General features: G+C 39.1%; 1 protein-coding gene across 5 annotated transcripts in view; it reads right to left on the reverse strand.

The window, feature by feature from the left end:
* The window catches only part of STAG1 (STAG1 cohesin complex component), a 156,584-nt gene that overhangs the window by 98,802 nt on the left and 35,142 nt on the right, over window positions 1-22,640 (reverse strand). For all 5 annotated transcript variants that reach the window (XM_014258288.2, XM_014258289.2, XM_088061319.1 and 2 more), the window contains 3 exons: window positions 18,836-18,970; window positions 11,687-11,789; window positions 2,418-2,582 (listed from right to left, as the gene is read on the reverse strand). In XM_014258288.2, coding sequence (XP_014113763.1) covers window positions 2,418-2,582; window positions 11,687-11,789; window positions 18,836-18,864 — 297 coding nt within the window. In that variant the 5' untranslated portion in view covers window positions 18,865-18,970. The remainder of the gene's footprint in view (window positions 1-2,417; window positions 2,583-11,686; window positions 11,790-18,835; window positions 18,971-22,640) is intronic.

Raw genomic sequence — 22,640 nt, forward strand, 5'->3', positions numbered from 1 at the left:
TGAATTGGCATCACAAAGCCAGAAAAATCTAACAACTAAAAAAAATTCTGAGAACAAACAGCAGGAGCAGATAAACCAGAAACGAAAGCACATGATTTCTATGTAATCTCAGAATATTTCAATTGAATTTTCCTGGGTTTTCATTGCTGAAAGCAAACTTAGGAGCACTAGAACAAAAAAATTATTTATATAACAGGGAATTACAAGTTCAAACTACAGGGAAATAACTAAATATTGAGAAATAGTATGTTCTGCCAAATAGAAATATATGGCACTTGTTTGAAAGCTGCAATATTGACAAAATTGCTAAAATTGAACAAAAAACCTGCATCAAAACTATGAAAAACAAATATGCCAAGCATTCCTAATTGTTACATCAAAATCCTAATATATTACAGAAAAACACTGCTATAAAGACACTGCTAAGTTTGGTTTAAAGAACCTTGGTTTCACATGAGATGATTGTGCAAAAGTGCAAGTTAAAAAATATTAAATCACATTTTAATTGCATTCTCTTTCCTGCTGTAGGGTTACTTTGATTTTTTAGAATATTTTTACCAACAGTAAATTTTTCAAAGGTGCCCAAGCGATGCATACTCCTGAAATTAGGGCTCAAGTCATTTATGCCATTTTGTACCCCAAGCCTTCATATATCTCAAATACAAAAGGCTTATTCCTTTACTATTTGCATATAATCTCACACCTGCTTAGATGGTGCTGTATACTTTTTCTCCTACCTGCAGGCTGGGCACATGTTAAGCGTGTGTGTGTCCTATGCATATGGGATTTGTGGATACACGTATATGTGAATATACAGACACACATCCACCTACACATGCATATACAAATTCTCCACTTCTAAAAACAATTTCTTTCTATCTGATTTCCAAAGGGTTCTTAATACAAACATGAAGACAATTTATTTTTTTGTATTTAATCTGCAGAAGACTTGTTTCAGCATCTCTTTTGATATAGATAAAATGTATCAAAGTCAATACCACATACACACAGAGTCATCAAATATCAAAGCAATTGCCCATTCCTTTCCATTTGGCTTCTGCAAATATCAGTAACTCTAAGTCAGCTATACTGTACAAAGTATATTGTATGTTCTGTACCACAGTAAAACCAGAAAATAGACTCCAGATGTTTCCTCGATTTCTGCCAAAAACAAAACTTGAAAAAATGCTGAAAACCAAACAAAGTTGGAAGCTCTGTTGTAGGAAAAAAAAAAGGCATAAGGAATCCATCCATAGCTTTCTCAGGAGTAAATTTGTTCTGTCTTCACCTTCTAGATAAGAAGGGTCAATCCTGAATAAGTGTAAACACAGAAACTATGAAGAACAAAAATTCTCATTTCCTTCCAGTATATTACTTCTTTAAAATTACATCTCAGACTTTCCAGAGATTTGAGACAGGAAATTTTCAACAACTTTCACTCATTTGAAGTATATGATGCCTCTGGGACATAAAAGAGGCTCAACTTTTGGCTACACTAAAAGTAATAATGGGATTGGGACATAGCACAAATTTTCCTAATTTGTACTTTTCTCAGTTGGTCAGCATCAAAACAAGCTAACTGATACTGGCTAAGTCCTGTGTTGTTGAAATGCAAAGTAAAGGAGGTTTGCTTAAACAATCCTTCTGAGTAGGAATGACTGTCAGCTTTGCATGAGATGAAGAGTGTTCTGGGCCGATTCTTTCTCCTTTAAGTATCAAAACCAAGAGCTGCAGCACAGCAGCTTACTAAAACCACACAACACTGTCAAAACCAATCCTCTGTGCAGGGTCTTGAGATGTGACTCACCTGGCCCCACACATCCTGTAAAGACCTCTGACCTGATCAAAACATAAGCGGGTAAGAAACATTTCTAGAGGCAACTAGGATGATCTTACTTATTATACAATGAAAAATTTGCCTTCAGGATGTGTCAGTGTTTTCCCTCAGACTCAGTGGAAGTCTAGGGAAATAGTTTAGCCTTTACCTACTGTCCTGATGGGGACAGCAGGAATGCAAGTTCCAGTGCAAAGGGCTCCAAGCTGCTTGTGTGAGCAGGTATTCTTGAAAAAACAAGTGAACAAAAAAGGCCTGGATTCATCATTATTTTCATACACTTTTTTCCCATATAAAGCTTGCTACAGGATATACTTTAATTAACTGCTTATTATCAACAGATATTTTTAACTTCAGAGTAACGAATCAACAATGGAGGATTTGAAACACATGGCTTTCTGCCAGGTGTCTTGTTCTTCAGCAGGATACAGCCCTCAATCAGAACCCACTCAGTCCTGTACTTCATCATATGCAGTCCGTTGGACCAATGCAGCCATGAGAAAATACTACAAAAGCACAGCTTAGACTGGGCTCCAGTCAGAATACACTGAATTGTGAGGAGGAACACAAGTAGACATTTTACCTGCATAGCACTCTTTCCCAGCTTAACCACCTCAAACAAAGTGACAGGGTCCCCTTCTCCATTCTGCTGAGGGTGGCCATTGGCTCTCCCACGACTTGCTCCTCGAGCTCCAGCGTCAGAACGCCCCTTGTCCGCTGGAGACTTCCGGGGTTTCTTAGTGGCAGACTGGGCAAAGAAAACCAGCAGAATGAAAGTTTATTACAGCTACATCTGAAATCACCCAGCGTTTCTTTATAAATGATCCATAAACATTACATCCTTACACCCTCACACACATTTATACACACAAAGATCATGGGATGAGCCAGGCTGGAAGGCATCTCCAGAGGTCTCCAGCCTGACCTCCTGCTCAAAGCAGGGTCAGCTAGGAAAATCAACCAGGTTGCTCAGGACTTTATCCGGTCATGTACATAGAATTTTATTTATCAGTAGTTGTTGAGGGACTATTTAAAAGCCACTGCCATGCCAAGGTAAGTAGTGGTCACCCCAAGACACTGATGAACTCCCAGTGCTGGAGTTCATGTCAGTCCCCATATGAGTCTTACACAAGACAGATATTGAGAATAACTGGTGATCTTAACTAATGAGCTAAGACAGTAAGTTATTAAAAATACATTTGCCACATTAACATTCATTTTCTGTATTTTCATTTTCATACAGCTTTTATAAGAAACTGCGTACATAGTCAGCTCTTCAACTCAAATCACCAAATCACCAAATTTGTACAGCCAGACTTAGTAGATCACCATAACAGCCTCTTGCTTCAAAATTTTATGAGTTAAAATGTTTTCCCTTTGAGTCTAAATTATTTAATGTAAATTTTCTCTACATTCTTCAAGGTTTTAATCAGGTGGTATAGATGCTGTCTGTCAAGACTCACCTACTGAACAGTTTGCTCTGAATTTAAGTCACTTGTGAAACAAAAAAAAATTCTGGGGAAAATAACATCAGATTTCTTACTTTCATATTCTATTCTTTCTCCCTGCCGTGAGGCAAACAAAAGCAAAATCTGCTGTTTCCCACAGAACAATGAAGCTATTGTGAGGAATTATATTAAAGAAAACAACACACAAACAACTCAAAAATTAAATTTTGGACAATATCCTTATGACACTGTTTTACTCAAGTATATTGTCAGCTGAGTTTCTATTAATGCTTTTAGTAAAGAACACAAAGTCAACATTTTCAGTTGCATATTAAGAATGTCTCAATGTCTCAAGACACATTGAAAATTCTACTGCAGAGGAAAGGAATCTAATTTCTGGCAGAGAGCTGGTAGAAGACAGCCCTGCAAGTCCAGCTTCCCTCATGCTTTAAGAGGGATCCCTGCCTTAAAAGGGGTGGGGCCAGAGGGCTGAAGCAAAGGGCAAGGTAGAGCACAACCACCTCTTGCAAATATTCAATTAAGGGCTTGCATAGAAATGCAAGCCAGAAAGCTTAAAATAATGGTACAATCTCTGTGAAGTTTTCTGGATAACATTTGCACTTAGGATCAAAAGAGTATCTCCCTCAATGAATTTTTAAATATGTGCAAAGCTCCCTGTAACAGCAAGAATATTATCAACATACAACATGTTTAAGTACTACTGAGCTTGAAAGACATGTGATCACTATTTATTAAAATGGGAAAGAATTAGAAGTAAATTGACTCCTTTGAGATATATAACCCATACACTTATTCCATCTGGGAGACAGCAAGCATTTCACCAAGTTACAAGAACTGCTAAATGAAAGCTTGAATACAAACTCCCTCTACAGAAACTAATGCAAGCCCCCTCTACACTCAGTTTTTCTCAACGTGTAATTGAAAGAGAGGCATTAAACACTGCAAGGATGAAGGGAAAGGCAGTAAGAGATGGATGTGACATTCACATATCCAAAGCTACCTTGTTAATGAAAGCAATGTGAAAAGGCACCTGTGTGAGTACCTGAGCATGAGTACTACAGACACAGGTTCAAAATGTGCCATCACTAGGCATATAAATACCCAGTTTAAATTCTCTTTGTCAGGTATCCTGGGAAAAGAGAGGTGCTTTGACCACGGCTCCTTGTCTGAATTGGAAGGGCGAGATCACCACCAAGCCCTCAGAAGAGGTACAGAAATAACTGACAGATGTACTTCTGACAAATTACTGGATAAAGCCAGATTCTTCAAGTAAATACCTTAATATCCTGCCCTTGAATTAACACCAGATATATTACTGAATCTACTTGAATAAAATTTCTCTCTGGTGTAGGTTTTCTTTTGACAATGAGAACATCTCTCATTGTCAAAAGAGTGGAGAAAAATCTTGCATCTAACAAAAGCCATTGTGTATCCAAGCTGGGGAAGCAAAATACAGATGCAGGATCTTTATTGAGTCCTGCCTCTAGAGACAAAACAAGTAGACAAGATGGTCCACTCAAGATTGAAGAAAATCCAAAACGTGAACTTTCTGAGCTAGGAAAGGATTAACATTGTCTTCAGGTGGAAAGGCACTAGTGAAAGGGCATCCACCCTCCAGCACTTCCACCCAGCAGGCATCTGGCAGGAAGCCCAAGTTCTTTCATATTCACACTCCAGAGTGTGAATAAGAGAGAAAGTCATATATAGGCCCTCCAACAACTGTTTGGTGCTCTAAAGTTTTGAAAGCACAAAGCACATGGCATTCCTTGGTCATTAACACACAATATTACAATGCAGTTGTCAAACATTATTTGCACATAATGTCTCTGAATTTACATCAAGAAACTTTGTAGGCCATGTGTTGACAGGTTTGAGCTCCATACAGTTTCCTCCCTCTGAGCACAAAGTTCAGTAGGAAATGCTACTTCAAAGAGACCAATCAGCCACTGGAATCATCTCCCCAGGGAACCTGGGGTCTCATCAACATTGGACAATTCGGATTCAGCTGGACAGGCTGCTAGGGCATCTTTTCTAGATTGTGTTTTTGCCAGACAAGGTTGAACCAAATGATCTGTGAGGTCCCTTCCAACCTGGTATTCTATGATTCTATCCCAGGATGGAGACATCCTCTACCACCACGGAGCAAGTGAAGGAAAAGGCAGGACTGGTACATCTGCAGAAACACAGAGAAGACTCGTTCATAATACAGAACATCTGTGGCATATCTCCAAAGGCAGGGTGCTCTTAGAAGTGGAGTTGCAAAAGCTACAAATCTAAGAATTATGTTTGTTTTTGACGATGACAGGCACAGGTAACAGTGCATCCCAGAAAAGAGACACACACACTCACAGGAAAGGGTGATCCTTCTGAAAAAAAAACCAAAAACAAACAGAACCCGTTCTCTAACGCCATGAAGGGATTCCACACAGAAATAGACCTGCTTAAGGCAGCCCCAGTAAACCTGTCAGACTATCACTGACAGCTCTAAAATGAAATGCTTAATAAGATCAGAGTGAAAATGTAGCAGGTCTCCTCCCCCGGATCCACCTAATGCTCAACAAGACACAGGAAAAACAGAATCTCTGAGTCCTAACAGTAGGAGAAATCATTATTTTTGCACACCATTTTATAGCTTTCAGCCAGAAAGTTCCATCCTGAAGTGGGGGAATTAGGACTGACAAAGGAAAGGATAAAGCAGCGTGACAAGGTAAGAATGCTTGAGGCTTTTTAATCACACCCAAAAAAAAAAAGTTGCATGGAGCTGTGAGGCTGCAGCAGTTGCATTTGTGATTTCACTCCAAAACCCAGGACAGCTTGGCTGGTGTGATGTCAAAATGAAACAGAAATTACTGATGATTTTTGAAATCTGTGACAACAAAACCCTAGGGTTTATATACACCAGCATTAGGAAATTCAGAAGTTCCAGAATATGCCGCAGAAGCAACAACCAAAAATGGCCGTATTGATTGTCACATACCTTACCTGTTGCTTTAAGGCTTCAACAAATGCAAACAGGAAACAAAATACTCACCTTGACTGCAATTAAACTAGAATGATGACAGTTCAGGATTTTCTAACAAATTAGCTACATAATACTTTTCCTTTCATGTCTTTAAAATTACCAAGAAGAAAATAAACTCACACACATTTGTAAAATCAAGTAATACAGTGAAAATTAATTCACACACTACCAAAAAAAAAAGTGAAGGTGGCTTGACGTTTTACATTAACATACCCCAAGTTGATGTGATGCACTTCATGAAGAAATAAAGTCCTAGAGTCAGTAACTCCACCTAACACACCACCTGGAAACAATGACCGGTATGTGCATTCACACTGGGAGTCAGAGGAATAAATATCCCATTTCCCAGGGAAAGTGGTAGAAGCTTTGTAACCTCCATTTGAGTAAGACTGAAGAACTTGCCTCTCCAAGGCATTAGCCCCTCAAGAGGCTCTGTGTTATAAGCCTGTGTTAAGCAAAAGAAGAGTAATGCCTGAGGTCCTCATGGATTAATTCTGATTAAAAAAAGACTATGACACATCTCATACCATCATCACCGTTATCCAGGGAGAAGTTCTTGGATTCCAACAGTCCTGTGGGCTGTTTTGGTCATAGAAACAAACAAGGTGCTACCTGTGAAAAGTTTCATCCTACAAATAAAGACAGGTGCATGTCCCCTAACACCCAGTGCATCCAGAGCTGCTTCAGCTGCAGCCCTTGCAGTTTAGGATGAAAAAAGTAGGAGTGTTGGGGAGTGGTAGTGCTATTTTTCACCCTTATTTAAAAATCTATCAAGAGTTCTAAAAGTCATCTTAAAGAATCAAGAGAGTACACTATAAATGCTTGAATAATTTCAATTCTTCTAGCTGAGGCATTTAGTACCAAAAAAAGATTTTTTTCCACAGAAAAATGAACAGATTGCCAAAAATACAAGAACCATCCCATCAAAAGCTTAAAAAGAAAACTTCTAATGCTACAGGTAACAGGATAGAAAAGTCTTCACAAAGATGCTACAGATGCACTGCATTTCTACTGACCTAGAGACTTCCTTCATTTGTAAGGGACAGATCTAAACCATCAGGCAGCAGGCAAGCTGAAACAGGACACTGATGTAAATCACACCAACCACAAACCTCCACTGCTATGAAAAGAAATTCTTCTAAGAGGATTCCTCCGTTATTAATCAGGACACGTATGACTTGGAACTAGAAGCAAAACTCAATCCCCTGCTGTATCTAACATCTATACTGCAAGATAAAATAAGACCAGGAATCTGCTGCAAAGTTAAAATTTCCAATATGAATGCAAAGATAAGGCACTGTGGTCTGTCTCCTCCATACCAAAATCTACAAAAGGACCTGAAAGGAAAATTGTACAGGCTTTTCTGGGGACAAAAGCATCAGAAGTGCCTTGTTTCATCTTGTTTTAGGTGACTCTGAGTATGAATGAGAGAGAAACCAGCAGAGATCTCCAAATTGCCACCTCTGGAACAGACAAACTGATGTTTCTCCCTGTACTCTGAATTAGAGTTTAGAACTGTCTACTCCTACCTCAAATCTGAAAGACAGCCAGGGATCTCTCTCACTGCCTCAACCTCCAGCAGCTGAGGTTTAAGCCAGGCTGTTCTGAGCTCCTGGGAAAGTGAGGATGAGCAGTTTAAAATAAAGCATGCCAACAATGCTGAACAAAGTGTTGATCCAAAAGAGGAGACAAAAAAGGATGGGTAAATAACTGATCTGAGCCTGAGCTCACTGATGTGAATGCTACACTGCATCATAAGCCCTTGTGCTTTCAAATCCCCTAGAACAGGAGAGTACATCCATACCCATGTATTTCAATAATGTAGCAGGCAGAGAGGGCAATTTGGCCAGTATTACTCAGGAGATTCAAGGAGAGGACTGTTAAAATTCACTCCTTAAATAGATCCCCAGAATTCATTTAAATACATACCGAGATGGTATCACAAACATGTGCACCACAATATCCCACTGGCTGGACAGGTTCAGCTCTTGGCCAGTCACTCCATGGGCATCTGCTCTAGGAGACTCAGTGCTTAGGAGGGTACTTGGCCAATAGCCAGCCCCAGCCACTAGAGCAGCCCCTGCTAAACGCACAGCAAGGGCAGGGAATTCTGAACAGTCAGGTTTGATTCTGAGAGATATTCTGCAAGACCAATGCACTTAATCTATTTGCAAATTGACTCTCTAGACTACTCAGTCAAGTACTCATTAGAACAGTGTATAGAAATGAAGGGGCTACTTAAACAGCAGTGCTTTAGAATGGAATGACTTGGATTGAATGGAAATCCTAAAAATCAACTAGCTCAAAGTGTTTTAGAAAGTAAAGGCACCCCCAAAGCATTACAGTTCTTTATGAACTGAAGAGGTATTTGCTACAAAAGCAGTGTTTCAAATGAGCACCATCTTCCTACAAAGGTCTCAAATCTGCAGAGAATGTCTTTCTTTGGAAAACAATCTGGAAAATCCTCTTGTAGTAGTGTATCTTTCTGATAAAAAGTCAAGTCCATTCTGTGACACTCAGCAGAAACCTGTTTAAAATACATACATATATTTGCTGGAATATATTCCAGGCAGCTCTGTAATAGGATCATGCAGCACAAAGTAAAGTCCCTTTCCAAAAGAGGTCAGTATGTTTATGGCAGATGTGCCACTGTAGCTGTGGTGGCCTAAGGACTTCAACAAATCGGCATTTACAGGAAGAGATTAAATCTTATTAGAGCATATTTTAGTTAGAAAAAATTCCCAGCCACAGAAATGAGAAGAGCCTTTGGGCTACCCTCTTCAGGTCTACAACAGAAATGAAAATCATCTAAGCTAAATCTCAGTTATGAAAAACATTTCTGAACTTAACTAAACCTTTCAATCTGTTTCACATCTGGCAGTAAAGGTAGGTAGTACCTGTGAAGGAAACAAAAACCACAGTAGTGAAGAGTCAGGGCTGGGGGGGCAGAATGTCACAGCTGCACCTCCTGTAAGAACCAGGCAGTTCTCCTGAGGGAAGTGACTGGGTTAGCAACACGGTTTGCTAAAGCAATACAATTACCAAGTCCCTGGCTCTTAACATCAAATAATGCTGTAAATTCAATTGCCTAGATTAGCATTTCCAACATTTTTGCATTTCTCCTCCAGACATTAGACATTGAGTGACTTTTTGCTTTAGGAGCTTTTTTTTTTTTTTTTGTAGAAGAATCAAAGGAGAAATTTATCATGAAGTAAAATGGATAGGCACCTAAGAGAAGCTGTGCAGTCTCCAGCCTTGGCAGTTTTCAATTTCGAAATCAAACTGGAAAAGCCATGAGCAATGTGGTCTGATCCCAAAGCTGCCCCACTCTGACTAGGAGGTTGCACTGAGATCTGCTAAGTCCCATTCCATAAATGACCATGTTGTTTTTCTTCTCTGAAACTCTTCCAGTCCTAATATATGCTTTCCTGAGATTTTGGGATGGAGGTCAAAAGGGAAAGAGAAAGTAGAAGTGAGAAAATTCTTCCAAATTTTGACAAGCTACAGTTTTATAAAGGACACCGTACTTGTTTCATTCTCTATTTTCTTCCTCTAAGTTTTAAGACTGGATTTGGGGTTTTTTGACTCCTCTTGAGCATTAAGTTGAAGCCTCCACAGAATCTCTCTTGATAACCCTAAGGTCTTGCAGCAGCAAGCAGCTCACAGCCCATCACTTTGTGAATGAAGCAATGGCTGGCTTCCTCTGCACGTTCATCACGTGACAATCATACATACCTAATGAGCCTGGAGTTGTTCTAAGCAGAATGAGCAATTCCTCCCTTAGAAACCTGATAGCAGGACCAGCAGAGTGCTTCAGTAAATGTTCCCATAGGAGATACTAATAAACTGAAGCAGAGGAATGAGAAATGCTTTTTGTAACCTTCACCTTTCTCTTCCAGTGAGTGTGGGCTGGGTACAAAATACCACCCCTAGTGTTGCTATAACTTGAATTCCTATATTGTGACAACATTCTGGGTTAGCAATCAGGTTGCACCAGCCTGCTTTTTTTAATTAGAGCTACAAAACCCTATAGCTTTGCTAATGAAGTATTCATAAGATAATTTTTCATTTTATCCTTTGCTTACAAGCTATGTAAACAGATAAGCTGTTCTCTTTAAACACTTAAGGCTCACTCTGAAGAGGCTTCATGTTCATGAGCAAATCCATTTATCTGATGAAGAATACATGCATCATAAGAAAGTGTTCAAAAGCTTTCAAAAAGGAAGACAACATGCCTAGAAAAGACCAGGATTTAAAATGTTGGCACCCTGAGTAAGTCCAGAGACTGTGATGTAAATTGAAAACCAACCGTAAAGAGGAATTTGCTCCAGCTTGGCCAGCATGCCTGAGGAACACATGGATCTGTCCATTCTTACAGCCTCACCAAGCCCATGGCTTGAGATAAGCCTTAGGATCAAAGCCCTCAGGGTTAAAAAAAACAACAAAACATCTTCATCTACTAGTGCTATATAGATGTCACATTCATATTGTGACTTTATTCATAGAGCAACACTAAGAGGTGAATCAAACAAACACAGAGAAGTTCCCACCAAGTCTTACTCCACACTATGTACTTCAAGTGATACAGCCAAAAGAGCCAAACTGATAATTTTCAAGAACCAAGATGAAGGACAACATGACACACAGAACTTTCCCTTTATTTTTCAATAAATTGGCTATTTTATAAAATAAATGAAAATAAGAGAGAAAGCCTCCCTAATACCCTGTGTAATAGGGAACTGTTTCTGTATGTTCCTACTGATAGGCCAAGCAGGGACAAAAACAACCTTATCACCTACTTCATTATGCCAGAGGATTCGTTGAAGAGCTCCCATTCTGTAAGTAGAATGCAGTGCATGTCAATCACATGACTTCTAAAATAGATTTTCTCAGGAATCTAGTAAATATCATGCTGCAATTCTTCTATTCACATTAAAAGACTATCAGTAATAAAAAGATGGCTCAAATGTCATTTGTCACGTGAAGTCCATTACAACTTTCAAGAAGAAAGTGGCTGTACTTACTGAAGTTATTCTCATATCTGTAAGAATGTTGTAACAACAGTAATAACAAAACTGTATTGTTCATGAAAGCAGCTAGCAAAAGAAAAATTAATAGCTATTATGAGATCATTTTTATGCCCTTTTTTAAACACTCCAAACATTGTTTGCACATCAATTTGATAAATATTTCATACTACAAGTCTTCATAAAGTCTGACATAGGACTCATTAAAAGCCTATTTATGTGACCACAAGATGATCAGATGAAAAAGAGTCTGCAGTCAATTATAAACAGATGCATAACAAAACAAAAATAAATTACATAGATGCATAACAAAAGCAAAACAAATTACACATACTGGAGGCCTGCCGGGACGGCCCCTTTTTCTTTTTCCTTTGACTTCTGCTTCTTCAAGCTCACTGCCAGCATCTGAATGTGCAGTAGTTTCGTTTGTAGAATCCCTAGGGTGGAAAAACATTAGAAAAATTCAAATTATTTGAAATCAACAAGTAGTCTGTAACTGACCAATTAAATACTTAGTCCTGAGACAGAAAACAAATAAATAACAAAAAAAAGTTGGCATTGAAAGGCTTTCCCCATTTATTCTGCAAACCAAGGACAGAGCATTGTTAGCCCTGGCAAAAGGCCTTCCTTCTTCATTGGCTGCAATGTCATTTTATTGAATGGAATTCCTTAAATTAATTTTCATTTGAAAACACGTTACACTTCAAAACTGGCTGTATTACCCAGCATATGCTCAATTCATCAATCCTACAATGCATTCACTACCAAGAACTTCCTTTTATTCTTTGTAGCTGCTTCTGAGCTGCTCTCAAGGCCCCAAGAGCAATGTGGAGTCCAATCCAGCTGTCTCATCATTAGCACAGTTATACAAGGCTCCACACAGCTTACACCACGCTCTCACTCACACCCCAAGACAAGGGGCTTGGGCAGCTGTTAATAAAGAGGATTCATGCTGACTGTGAGGCCCAAACCCAAAAACTCCCTTTGATCTGAAGACATTTATAATTTTTGCAGTTAGAAAAATATTTTTGCTTGTACAATGGAAAAGCTTTGACACTGCTCAACTCCTGTTAGCAGAGGAGCCCGAACAATAATTTCTCATTTGTTGCCATTTCAGAGTTAAGATCATGATAAGAAAAAATCAAATTCCTCCGATTTTCACAACCCCTCCCAGCCAGACGCAGAGGTACTTCTCTGCCTTCCAAATAGATGTGGCTGCTTGAAGAAACTCACATTTTAATTGATCTTTTGAGGCATTAGATCTTACCCAAGAGCAGTTCACATGCAAAACCTCACTTGCTACTGGTGGGCTTTAATTTTACTGTGCAAGACCACCAGTGCACCAGATCTCTAAAAAATTTCATTTACAACTAATAATGTCCTAGATTACTCAAGGATGGGTCAAGTGTAGTTACAACCATAGACTTCTTTAAATCCAAAATAATTTCATTGAAGTGAAAAGAGTTCAGTTGCTGTACAACCTGTGCAAAGGGAAGGTGAAAACCAGACTTATTCCATATTTAACAGCTTCAAACATCAATGGCAGCATTAGTGATCTGCTCAAGCGAAACTGAGAAACTCCAGCAAGCCAAGACCTACACAGATCTTCCAGGTTGTCTGGGGGTTATTTTGTATTTTGCTCTAGAGATCGGGAATACTTCACAGATTTGTTGTATCACCAAGAAAGGTATTTAATAATGCAGAAAGATATCACTGTATCAGAACTGGGAATGTTCTCATACTCCTCTTTACTGAAATTACTGTATTGCCTAGGTCTGCTGTCACTTAAATAATTCTGCAGAACTATAATGAATTTCTAATATTAAGACATTGATTTCCTACCTTTTCCTACTTGCAAGCAGAAAAACATCAAGGAGTTCACAGAATCTTTTACAAAAGCCAGAATGCAGAACATGTATGAATCTCTTTTACTGAAAGTAACTTTGGTGGATTATCTCTAAATACTCTAGACATCCCAGAAAATCAAGCACCCTAGATGAAAAGCCACTATTCAAGTGCATTTGAGTTCACAAATTACATGCTTGTAATGCAGTACCTCTACAAAATATTGAAAATGCAGCTTTGTTGTGATACAATTGAAAAGAAGCTTTTTCACTTCATAAAATATGAAATTTGAAAAACTTAGTATCAAGCTGTGTGTTTGGAAAAACACGCAAAAATATAAAAATACTAAAATCAAATAAAAGATACCGCAAACGGAGTTCAAAATTGTTTGGTAGATTAGGGCCACAGCAGAGAAAAGCAATGCAGTAACTACAGTGGAAGACATGCTTATGCAGATGGATGTATCTAGCCTTTACTCAAATACCTCATCACACTGCAAGTCAATTTGACAAAAATGTACATTGGTTCACAATGGTAATTTTAGTAGATTCTGAATATAGAAGTAAGGAACCCCATAAAAAATATTTGTTCCCTTCTGTTGCTGGAGAGAAATTAAAACGATTCTCTATTGCTCTCTCTAAAAAAAAAAAAAAAAAAAATTTTTTTTATCTCTGGTCTGCTCAGATCCTTACTGGAAAAGTTTCAGGCATGGTGTGTGTATCTAAACAATACCCCCACTCCTGGGGAAATCTGTGCTTTGCTAGCTTTTAAACTTGCACCCCTAGGATCATCAGGATAAAAATTTCTATTAAAAACAGATTCAGCAATCCTCCTAGGCAAACAGCTCAAACCCTTCCCTTGAAACACCAGAGCTATATAAATAAATTACACTCTACTACTACTTCACATGAAACTACTCCACAGAGAATTTGACTTTCCTATACAGCTTCAGTCTGGTCTAGCAAAACCTCCAAATAAATTTGTCTATTTAGTTCTGGAAATTTCAAATCTTTCCAAATACTGCATATGAAAGAAACAGTTAAGTTATTAACCACCTTCTGTTCTTTGCCTTAAATAGATCTGCCTTAAACATAATTTTCTATTCTTCTGGTAAAACTTTTCAAATTTGCTGGAAGTCTCTTTGGCCATTTCCCTTTTTAGGAAAAGCTCAATAAATTAGTACCAAGGGTGAGATTCATCTAATCTAAATTAGAAACATTTGCAATGCAGAAAATCTTAATGTACAAGGTACCTCATGCTAAGGTCAGTGTTGAAAACTGGTCAGACAGTTTAAGTCTTATAAATTTTGTTTTCTCTCCATTGATAATAAGGTGATCAAGACAAGCAGCTTGAATATAAATGTTTCAAATTAAACAAAATAAAACTCACCCTAACAACATGTGAGGAAGAAAGGAAACATATTTCCAGCAAAGAATATATGTAAAGCAGCAAGGGGAAAACATCAAAAACTAGATTCCCTTCAGTCCTCACATTATTTGGAGTAAGGAGACAGGATTAAGGACAACCTGCAGTCTTTAGCTGGTTTCATATGAAAATAAATGTAATTTCAAGCAGCAAGGAATTCTGTTTGAATCAACAAACTCCTACACGAAAAGGCCCTTCCAGTGTGGCTGGGAGCCCTTTCACTTGGGGAGGTAATGCCTCTTGCTTCTGTCCCAGCCTTGCACTTGCTCTGGGTACACACACATGCCCCTTTTTTCTCTTACTTCTGAACTCAGAGCAGCAGTACAGCATCTCCTAACTGCCTGCAGTTCTGACAGTTTGTAACACTCAGTGAGAGAAGCAGCTGGCCGGCATCCATCTCCCTCATTCCCTACACATCTTGCAGAACTGTTAAGAAGTAATTTATCTGGTGGCAGCTATCCACGTCTTAATAGACCAGAATTATCCTATCCTCATTCCACTGTGTGTGACTAGGCACCTGAGGGGGAAATTTTGTCTTAGTCATAATTTATCCTTCCTGAAGCAGTTGGAGGGAAGATAACCTGAGCCTAAGGAAACCTGCCTCATCTAAGGAGAGGTGGAAGTGCCTAAAGCTAAACCTTTCCTCTCTTAAGACTCGTTTGAAATGACAGGGACATGAGAGAATTTGACAGAGGTGGGCGGGAACCTACAAGATAGGGGTGAGCAGAGAAAAGGAGACAAGCGATAAGCTCTTTTCAGGGCTCAGGTATATTCTGCTTTGCTTTCTGGTTTCTGTGGTGACTAAAGCATCCTAGAAAAGTGGCAGCAACTCCAGGATCCCTTCTAAAAACTCCAGATATTATTCTAGAGTTATAATTACTAATCCTTGACACTATCCATGTTAATGAAGAATTAACAGATCACTGGGCAGCCCCTGACCACGTCATGCTTCTGAAAAACATGTTTCCATTAACACAGTAAATTTCACATCTCTGTAAAACAAACTAAAATTAATTTACCTTTCTTCTACTATTCCACAAAGCCCTAGCTATAGAGTTTATAGATCATGCCCCTTTAAAAACATACCACAGCAAAAACCTGTGTTTATGTATCAGGTTTTGTAAAAAAAAGAAACCAAAACACTTCTCTAAGTTTTTATCTCTGTTTGCTGAGGGGCTCACATTCTGGCAGAGATAAATTCAGTAATTGCTACCACCAGATTCAGCCTTGTGAAAAAAGCATTCATGAAGAAAAATGGCTAAATGCACAGGCTCATGAATCATGGACGAATCAGTTCTCATGGTCGATCTTCAAAAAATCTAAGGAGTAAATATGAGCCATGTCATTGAGAGAAGATTCACACCTGTCACACAGATCAAATACACCAGACGATTTCTCCAAGCATCTGAAACACCAGTAAGTGAAATCCTGTCTTTACTGTGTTTTGAAACCACTTCTATGAATCTAGAAAGGTTAAAGATTCTCCTTTCATGTTCCCTTGACAAAGAATAACTTGGGAGAGAATATATAATATGGTCCTAAGCAATGTATATTAACATATTAAGTTGGCTTTAGGATTGTTTCTTTAAAGAGGGTAGCCAAAAAGATTACAAAAAAGAAGTAGAAATTAAGGACAGGAATGGAAGATTATATAATCCTTCAAATAATTCATTTACGAGCTAGAAAAACCTTGGTTTTCTGTGTGGAACTGGACTGTGTCTTCCCATATCTGTAAATGTGTGAGGCTAATACCCCCTAGCCCAAAAATTGTTTCAGGTTTCCTCAGCCTTAGCCAGCGCTCTTCCTGGCTGGGACCTTCTGAATTAGAATTTATCACTTCCTTTGATACTTCATCCACACTAGCCAATATTCTTTCTGAGCCCTCAGGAGAGACCCAAAACTTTTATGTGCAAATTATACTGAGTTTTGTGTAAATTGAAAGACCTCCTCTTATTCAAAAGCAATCAAAACTACATGTATTGTTGAGGATGACATCTCACCAACACTTCACAGAGTAGCATTAAATTATTCCCAACTTTACCAGAAAAAACAACATTCATGTTTTATTTCACTCTTTGATTTGCTTAATATCACTGGTTCTGAGTAAAGAATATGCCACTATATTTAAAGTCCCTCAGGTTTTTCAGCTGGTGTGTAGTTACCAAATCCATTAATATGCACTTTTTAACTTTAAACTCTGTGATATTCCATTCACTTTTTAAGTCCACCTGGGTTCTTGAAGTGCAAATGCAAATATCCCTTTCCCACCACTACCATCACAGATTCTCCAAGCTTTTTGTTCTTGGCATATTTGACAAACATTCCCTCACTGCTTAAATGTGGCAAATCCAGGAAATATGAACCAAGAAAATGTTCTTCCACAACTAATCCTCAAGCTAACAAGAATCCCCTCAGGCTGACACCCCGCCTCAGCGCTGCCCATCAAGGTCATCCCCAGCTTTAGCCTGTACTCATCCACAACTAAATTTTTTTAAAGAGGTTTTAAAAATACAAGTGAAAACTGTAATGAAAAGCATGCTATTATTAATGTCAGACAAATTTGGTTTCAACTGTCCAACCATTCAGTTTCTTATATAACAGGCCTTGAAATCTTAGCTTCGAATGCCACTCAACCCTGATAACTAAGGTTAAAAAAAAACCAAATTAGAAAACGTTCCAAGCTAAAATAAACTAACATTAGATAGTTACCAAGTGTAGCTGGCACAGGTGCCTGGCACTGGCAGCACAGTGGTCACACATGGAGCTCTGTGAGGGGATGGCGGGGGGCTCTGAGGGGATGACGGACTCTGTGAGGGGATGGTAGGAGGCTCTGTGAGGGGATGGTGGGGTCTCTGAGGGGATGAAGGACTTTGTGAGGGGATGGTGGGGAGCTCCTGTGAAGGGATGGTGGGGAGCTCCTGTGAGGGGATGGTGGGGAGCTCCTGTGAGGGGATGGTGAGGAGCTCCTGTGAGGGGATGGTGGGGGGCTCTGAGGGGATGAAGGGCCCTGTGAGGGGATGGTGGGGGGCTCTGAGGGGATGAAGGGCCCTGTGAGGGGATGGTGGGGGGGCTCTGTGAGGGGACAGTGGGGAGCTCCTGTGAGGAGACGGTGGGGAGCTCCTGTGAGAAGACGGTGGGGAGCTCTGAGGGGATGAAGGGCTCTGTGAGGGGATGGCGGGGGGGCTCTGTGAGGGGATGGCGGGGGGCTCTGAGGGAAAGAAGGGCTCTGTGAGGGGATGGTGGGGGGGCTCTGTGAGGGGATGGTGGGGAGCTCCTGTGAGGGGATGGTGGGGAGCTCCTGTGAGGGGACGGTGGGGAGCTCTGTGATAGGAGCCCATGCTGGAGTGGGCTGGGCACCCACACTGGGGGCGTGAGGGGATGGGGTGGGATGAAAGGATGAAGGTGAACTGAGGTAAGGGCAGGGGTAGAATGAACACCTGGTAGGTTTCGCCTTTGTTTTTCACCATCATCCAAATCCTTTTTGATTAGCAATAAATTAATTTTCTCCAAGCCAAGCCCCTTTGGTCTGTTGTTATTTCCCTGTCATTACCTCACCCCATGAGCTTCTTCACTTCTTCACTTTATGGTCTCTCCCTACCCCGTGAAGAGAGGAGGAACTTCCAGTCTCTAAAATTCCTTCTTCACTCTACTTGATTTACTCTCTAGCTCCTATTATAGATTTCTGTTTTTCCCAGTAGCTCACTTTATCCAAGCACAGCCATGTTCCCATGTGCATTAGCCACTCCTATTTCCCAGGACCAAAACATGTTCATGCCACTTGCTATATTCAACTGTAGCAGGCAAAGGCTTTCTGCACAATAAATTCAGCTCATTTTAAGAAAGCACACAACTGGAATATGCAATGTGGTGTGAGAAAGTACACAACTGGAATACACAATATGGTCCATTAAGAGCAAAACCAATACATGCTGCTGAAATCTTACAACATTCAGAAACATAAAAGTAGCAAAGATCTTGTTTTGCTTTGCACAGCGAAGTTAAATCTCCATACAGAAAAAGAAGTATTTTTTAGATTAAGTGTTTTGCAGTTTTTTTTACAGTTTTTCAGCACATGAAAATACAGGAGGCCTGGAACAGTCACAGTAACATTCACTTCTTTCAAGTTTGTGCTTTCTCCTCACAATCACCTCTCTGTTTACTTTAACCTTTTTAAAAGCCAAGATTACAAGTGTAGAAAGAAGTGTATACTCACTGTAGTACTGGCAAATCTGAAGTAATCATTTTTGCAGGACTCTTGGAAGTAAGAGCTACATAGAACTCCTTCTCAAAGTTATTATAAGACAACTACTTGGAAACCTCTTTCATGAAAAAAACGTCAAAGTCCAGTCTGTAAGAGAGAGAAAAAAAATTTTAGATGTGACTCTGAAATATAATACATTGAATAAAACATGAGGTCAACAAAAAAGGTCAATTTTAAAGTAGCATCACTATTAAACCACAAGAATTTTAGAATGGATGACCCTGAAACAGCTTAATCATATTCTTGCATTCGGTTTTTACATTTCTGTTTAGGTAACTTTGTGCAATTAAATAAAAATTTAAAAATAAATGTTCTGCATTACATCCTGTACTTGTTTACTAATGTATGTGTGTTTAAATGACACTACACCTACTTAATCAGACCCTATGGCTTACAGCTTTATGTGACTGAATTTCACAGAATAGTCAGAAGCTGTGCAAGAGTCTAACTGCAGCAGAAGGTATTTTAACTTAATGAAACTGAAGTTTAAATAATAAAGTAGACTGCATCTGTGGTGTCACTACACCCACTAGTAACATTTCTCGACCCAAAAGGAGTTGACTAATGGCAGCAGATGTGACTTTACCATTAAATAATGGCACAATGTGACAGATTCAATAATCTTCACTGTAATAAAACACAGAACTGCCATCCTAGTCTTCCAGAAAATGCAAGTTCTGGAGAAACTAAGTACATTTGTTCCCATCTTCCATTTTACAGGTCCTGGGGTAATATAAAGAGCTGCACGGAGCACTGCAGTTCAGTAATGACAAGGAACACCAAGGACTCAACTGCGTGCTTTTAAAACATGGAATATGCTCAAACTCTTTTATTTAAATACATAATTTCCTCTTGATAGGCATTTTTTTTCTTGTGCTCCAGTAGCTTTGCACAAGGCAGGAGGACAATCCAGCCAGGAAGAGGTAATGTAACCTGCACCAAATGGAGGATCTAAATTAAAGTGCACCTTTCTAAACGAAAGAGTACAGCATACAAAGCATAATTTCCATCCTACTACACACACATCAGTATTTACCAAACCATACAGAATGAACAGACTTTTCTGCCTCTTCATATTACAGTTCCAACTAGACTCACAGTTGCATACAACTAGTTCTTCCAGTACTTACTACTTTGTGCTACCAACAGTTTTACTTACAGCGCCTCATTGTGAAATTTACCTTTTTTTTTATACCATACAATTAGCAAGCCATTTTGTTGCAAAGCACATGTTAACAAACAAAAACTTTGTTTGGAGCTGAAACCACCACTCTAACATTAATGGTTTAAGGGGGCCAATAGACCAGGCTGGTGGAAAAGCTCTCCAGTTTCACTATTAGACAGAAGTTAGTCTGAGTTCGCTGTGAACAAAAATGACATATATGCTATTTGTGCTATTTGCATAAGCATTTCTTCATTAGACACTGCTCATTACAGTGTTTCAAAGGATGTGATTGCTCCTAACAGGGGCAATGACTTGTCCAGTCAACAACACAGAACAACTACTTCAGACACTGGTAAGAATTTATCATAAACACAGCATTAGACTGAATTAAGTTCTGAGCTGACTACCTGTAGGAAAAATCAAAGGCAATGTTCAGATCTCTGAAATGGAGTTCACTACAAGTGGAACAAGACTGATGAGAAAAGTAGTTTTTTGTACTCATACAAGCATGCACACAGACACACACACACACACACTCTTCTGCTAGCTGGACCTCAAAGGAAACCGATCCATCTTAGATCTCCAGATTATCTAATTCTAGCAGAATTCACGGTAATCTTACTTTTCAGAAAAGCTTTCTAAAGAAGTTCAAGGAAATTTATGTGTGCTCCATGTAAGGTAACTTCCACAGACATTTATGGCATCCTGCTCAACTGCTATGTGGGATTTCTTTTTTTAGTTTTCTTTTTTAACCTAATCACCCTTCTGAACTGTTGGCTGTGCATGCTCACATGTAGTAATCAGCAGCATTCAGCTCTCTAGGGAAGTGCTCTCACATACAAAGAAAAGGATACTTGCTCAGAGACAGCTTATTTGAAAAGCAAAGTCCTGACTTAGAAGTATGGTGTGAAGGGTATAGAGAGCCAGAAGCAGAAGAGAGGACGAAGGCAGATGGACCCACAGTGCTAAGGGCAGAAAACCTGAAACCAGGGATCTGCAAGGGCCTGTGCTGTTTTCTCCTTGTCTTTATGCTAAGCAGGAAACTGCAAAGCAGGGCAAGAAGAAAACACCCCTCTCTGGTAAAATTCGGACTGGACCATCAGAAGATGACAGTTACCCCCCTGCACTCTTGCATTAATATAGCCAGCGTGTGACAAAATACAAGAACTGTTTGACAACTGTGGAAAATTCATTGATCCTTATGGATCACAAATATGAACCTTTGTGTTTTTCTGGTTTTAATAAAAGAAATATCTGTTTCTGAAAGATGATGGTCTCATAACCAGGAAAATCAAACTCTCCCCCTCTTTCTCATCTTCTGCCTGAGAACAAAGTAATTGATAAAAAAGTCCTGAAAGCTTGAGACACATAACCATTTTGTTACCTGTCCTGGAGAACAGAACAGGGGGAGGAATACTTCATACTTCAGCATTTGGGGTTATTTAAACTATGATAAACACTATACAGTCCTTCAACATGCAGTCAACTGTTTCTATTTTAGTTTAGAAAAAAAAAGTCTGATGTTTTCATTCAAACCTAATTATAATGACCTTTGTACCTCTGCAGCTTTTTTAACCTGTACCTCTATATTTGAAGATGACATAAATTTATGCTGGTCCTGTTAAAATTACCTATAGAGGAATATAAAGCAGGCAGTAGAAGACACCATTTAGTTCAAACATACAATGGGAAACAAATGTTTCCCTTTTTTGCCTGCTTTCCAAACATGCACAATAATCAGGGCAGACATAATGATCATTATATAAAGCTGCCTTTATAAAAAACATATTTTCTAGTAGATTGTTTGGTTTATTATAGTGTTTATTCAATAGTGAGCTCATCATGAGTTCAGTTTTAAAAAGACTCTAGGATTTTACAACACTGAATCCAATCAATATTTCCTGCAGTTTTTACTAACACACAAAGCTACCTACATTTTTTGCAGTCCTTAGGTTGTTTGCCTCTCTGGTGCTGAAGTAATCCACCCATTTTAGCCAAAAAACAAACAAATTAAAAGATTGACAACATCCTGGCAGAGTCCTTCCAAACAACTCTCTGTCAGCAACAAAACCAAATCAAGTTCAATTAACTCTATTATGGACTAAGTACCTACATCTTATAAAACTGAACCCAAAACTTAAATAACAAAGAAAATCAACTAATAAATCTAGCAATTACTACATTATTAATTCCTTTGGCTAGAAGATACCCAAAACAAAAGATAACAGGTATTAGGCTGACTTTTAATACAAAATCCTTTCCTTGTTGACCAAGTCACCTTATCCCTTCCAAGTGCAGAATATATTCAAACAGTGGCTCATACAAATGAAGCAATGTCTTCTACAATTAACTGGTAATGCCTTTACCCCCTTCCTTCATTTCCCATTTCTAATGACTCTGCTCTCTCCCTCCGTGCTCCCTGCTGGAGTACATGATGGTGTGTCATGCCCCTGCACAGCACCACAAAACAAGACATGGAAAACTCTAGTTTTTCATAGTTTAGAGATGAGATTTGTCACCTCAATATTCTTGCCCAAAACCTGCATCTGACTGCTAGGAAAAGACATCAGCACAAACAACAATCCTACACCG

Source organism: Pseudopodoces humilis, chromosome 11 (genome assembly GCF_049639895.1).
Source record: "Pseudopodoces humilis isolate 2021_Gansu_Grassland_sample_001 chromosome 11, ASM4963989v1, whole genome shotgun sequence".
In the NCBI taxonomy this organism is placed as follows: domain Eukaryota; kingdom Metazoa; phylum Chordata; class Aves; order Passeriformes; family Paridae; genus Pseudopodoces; species Pseudopodoces humilis.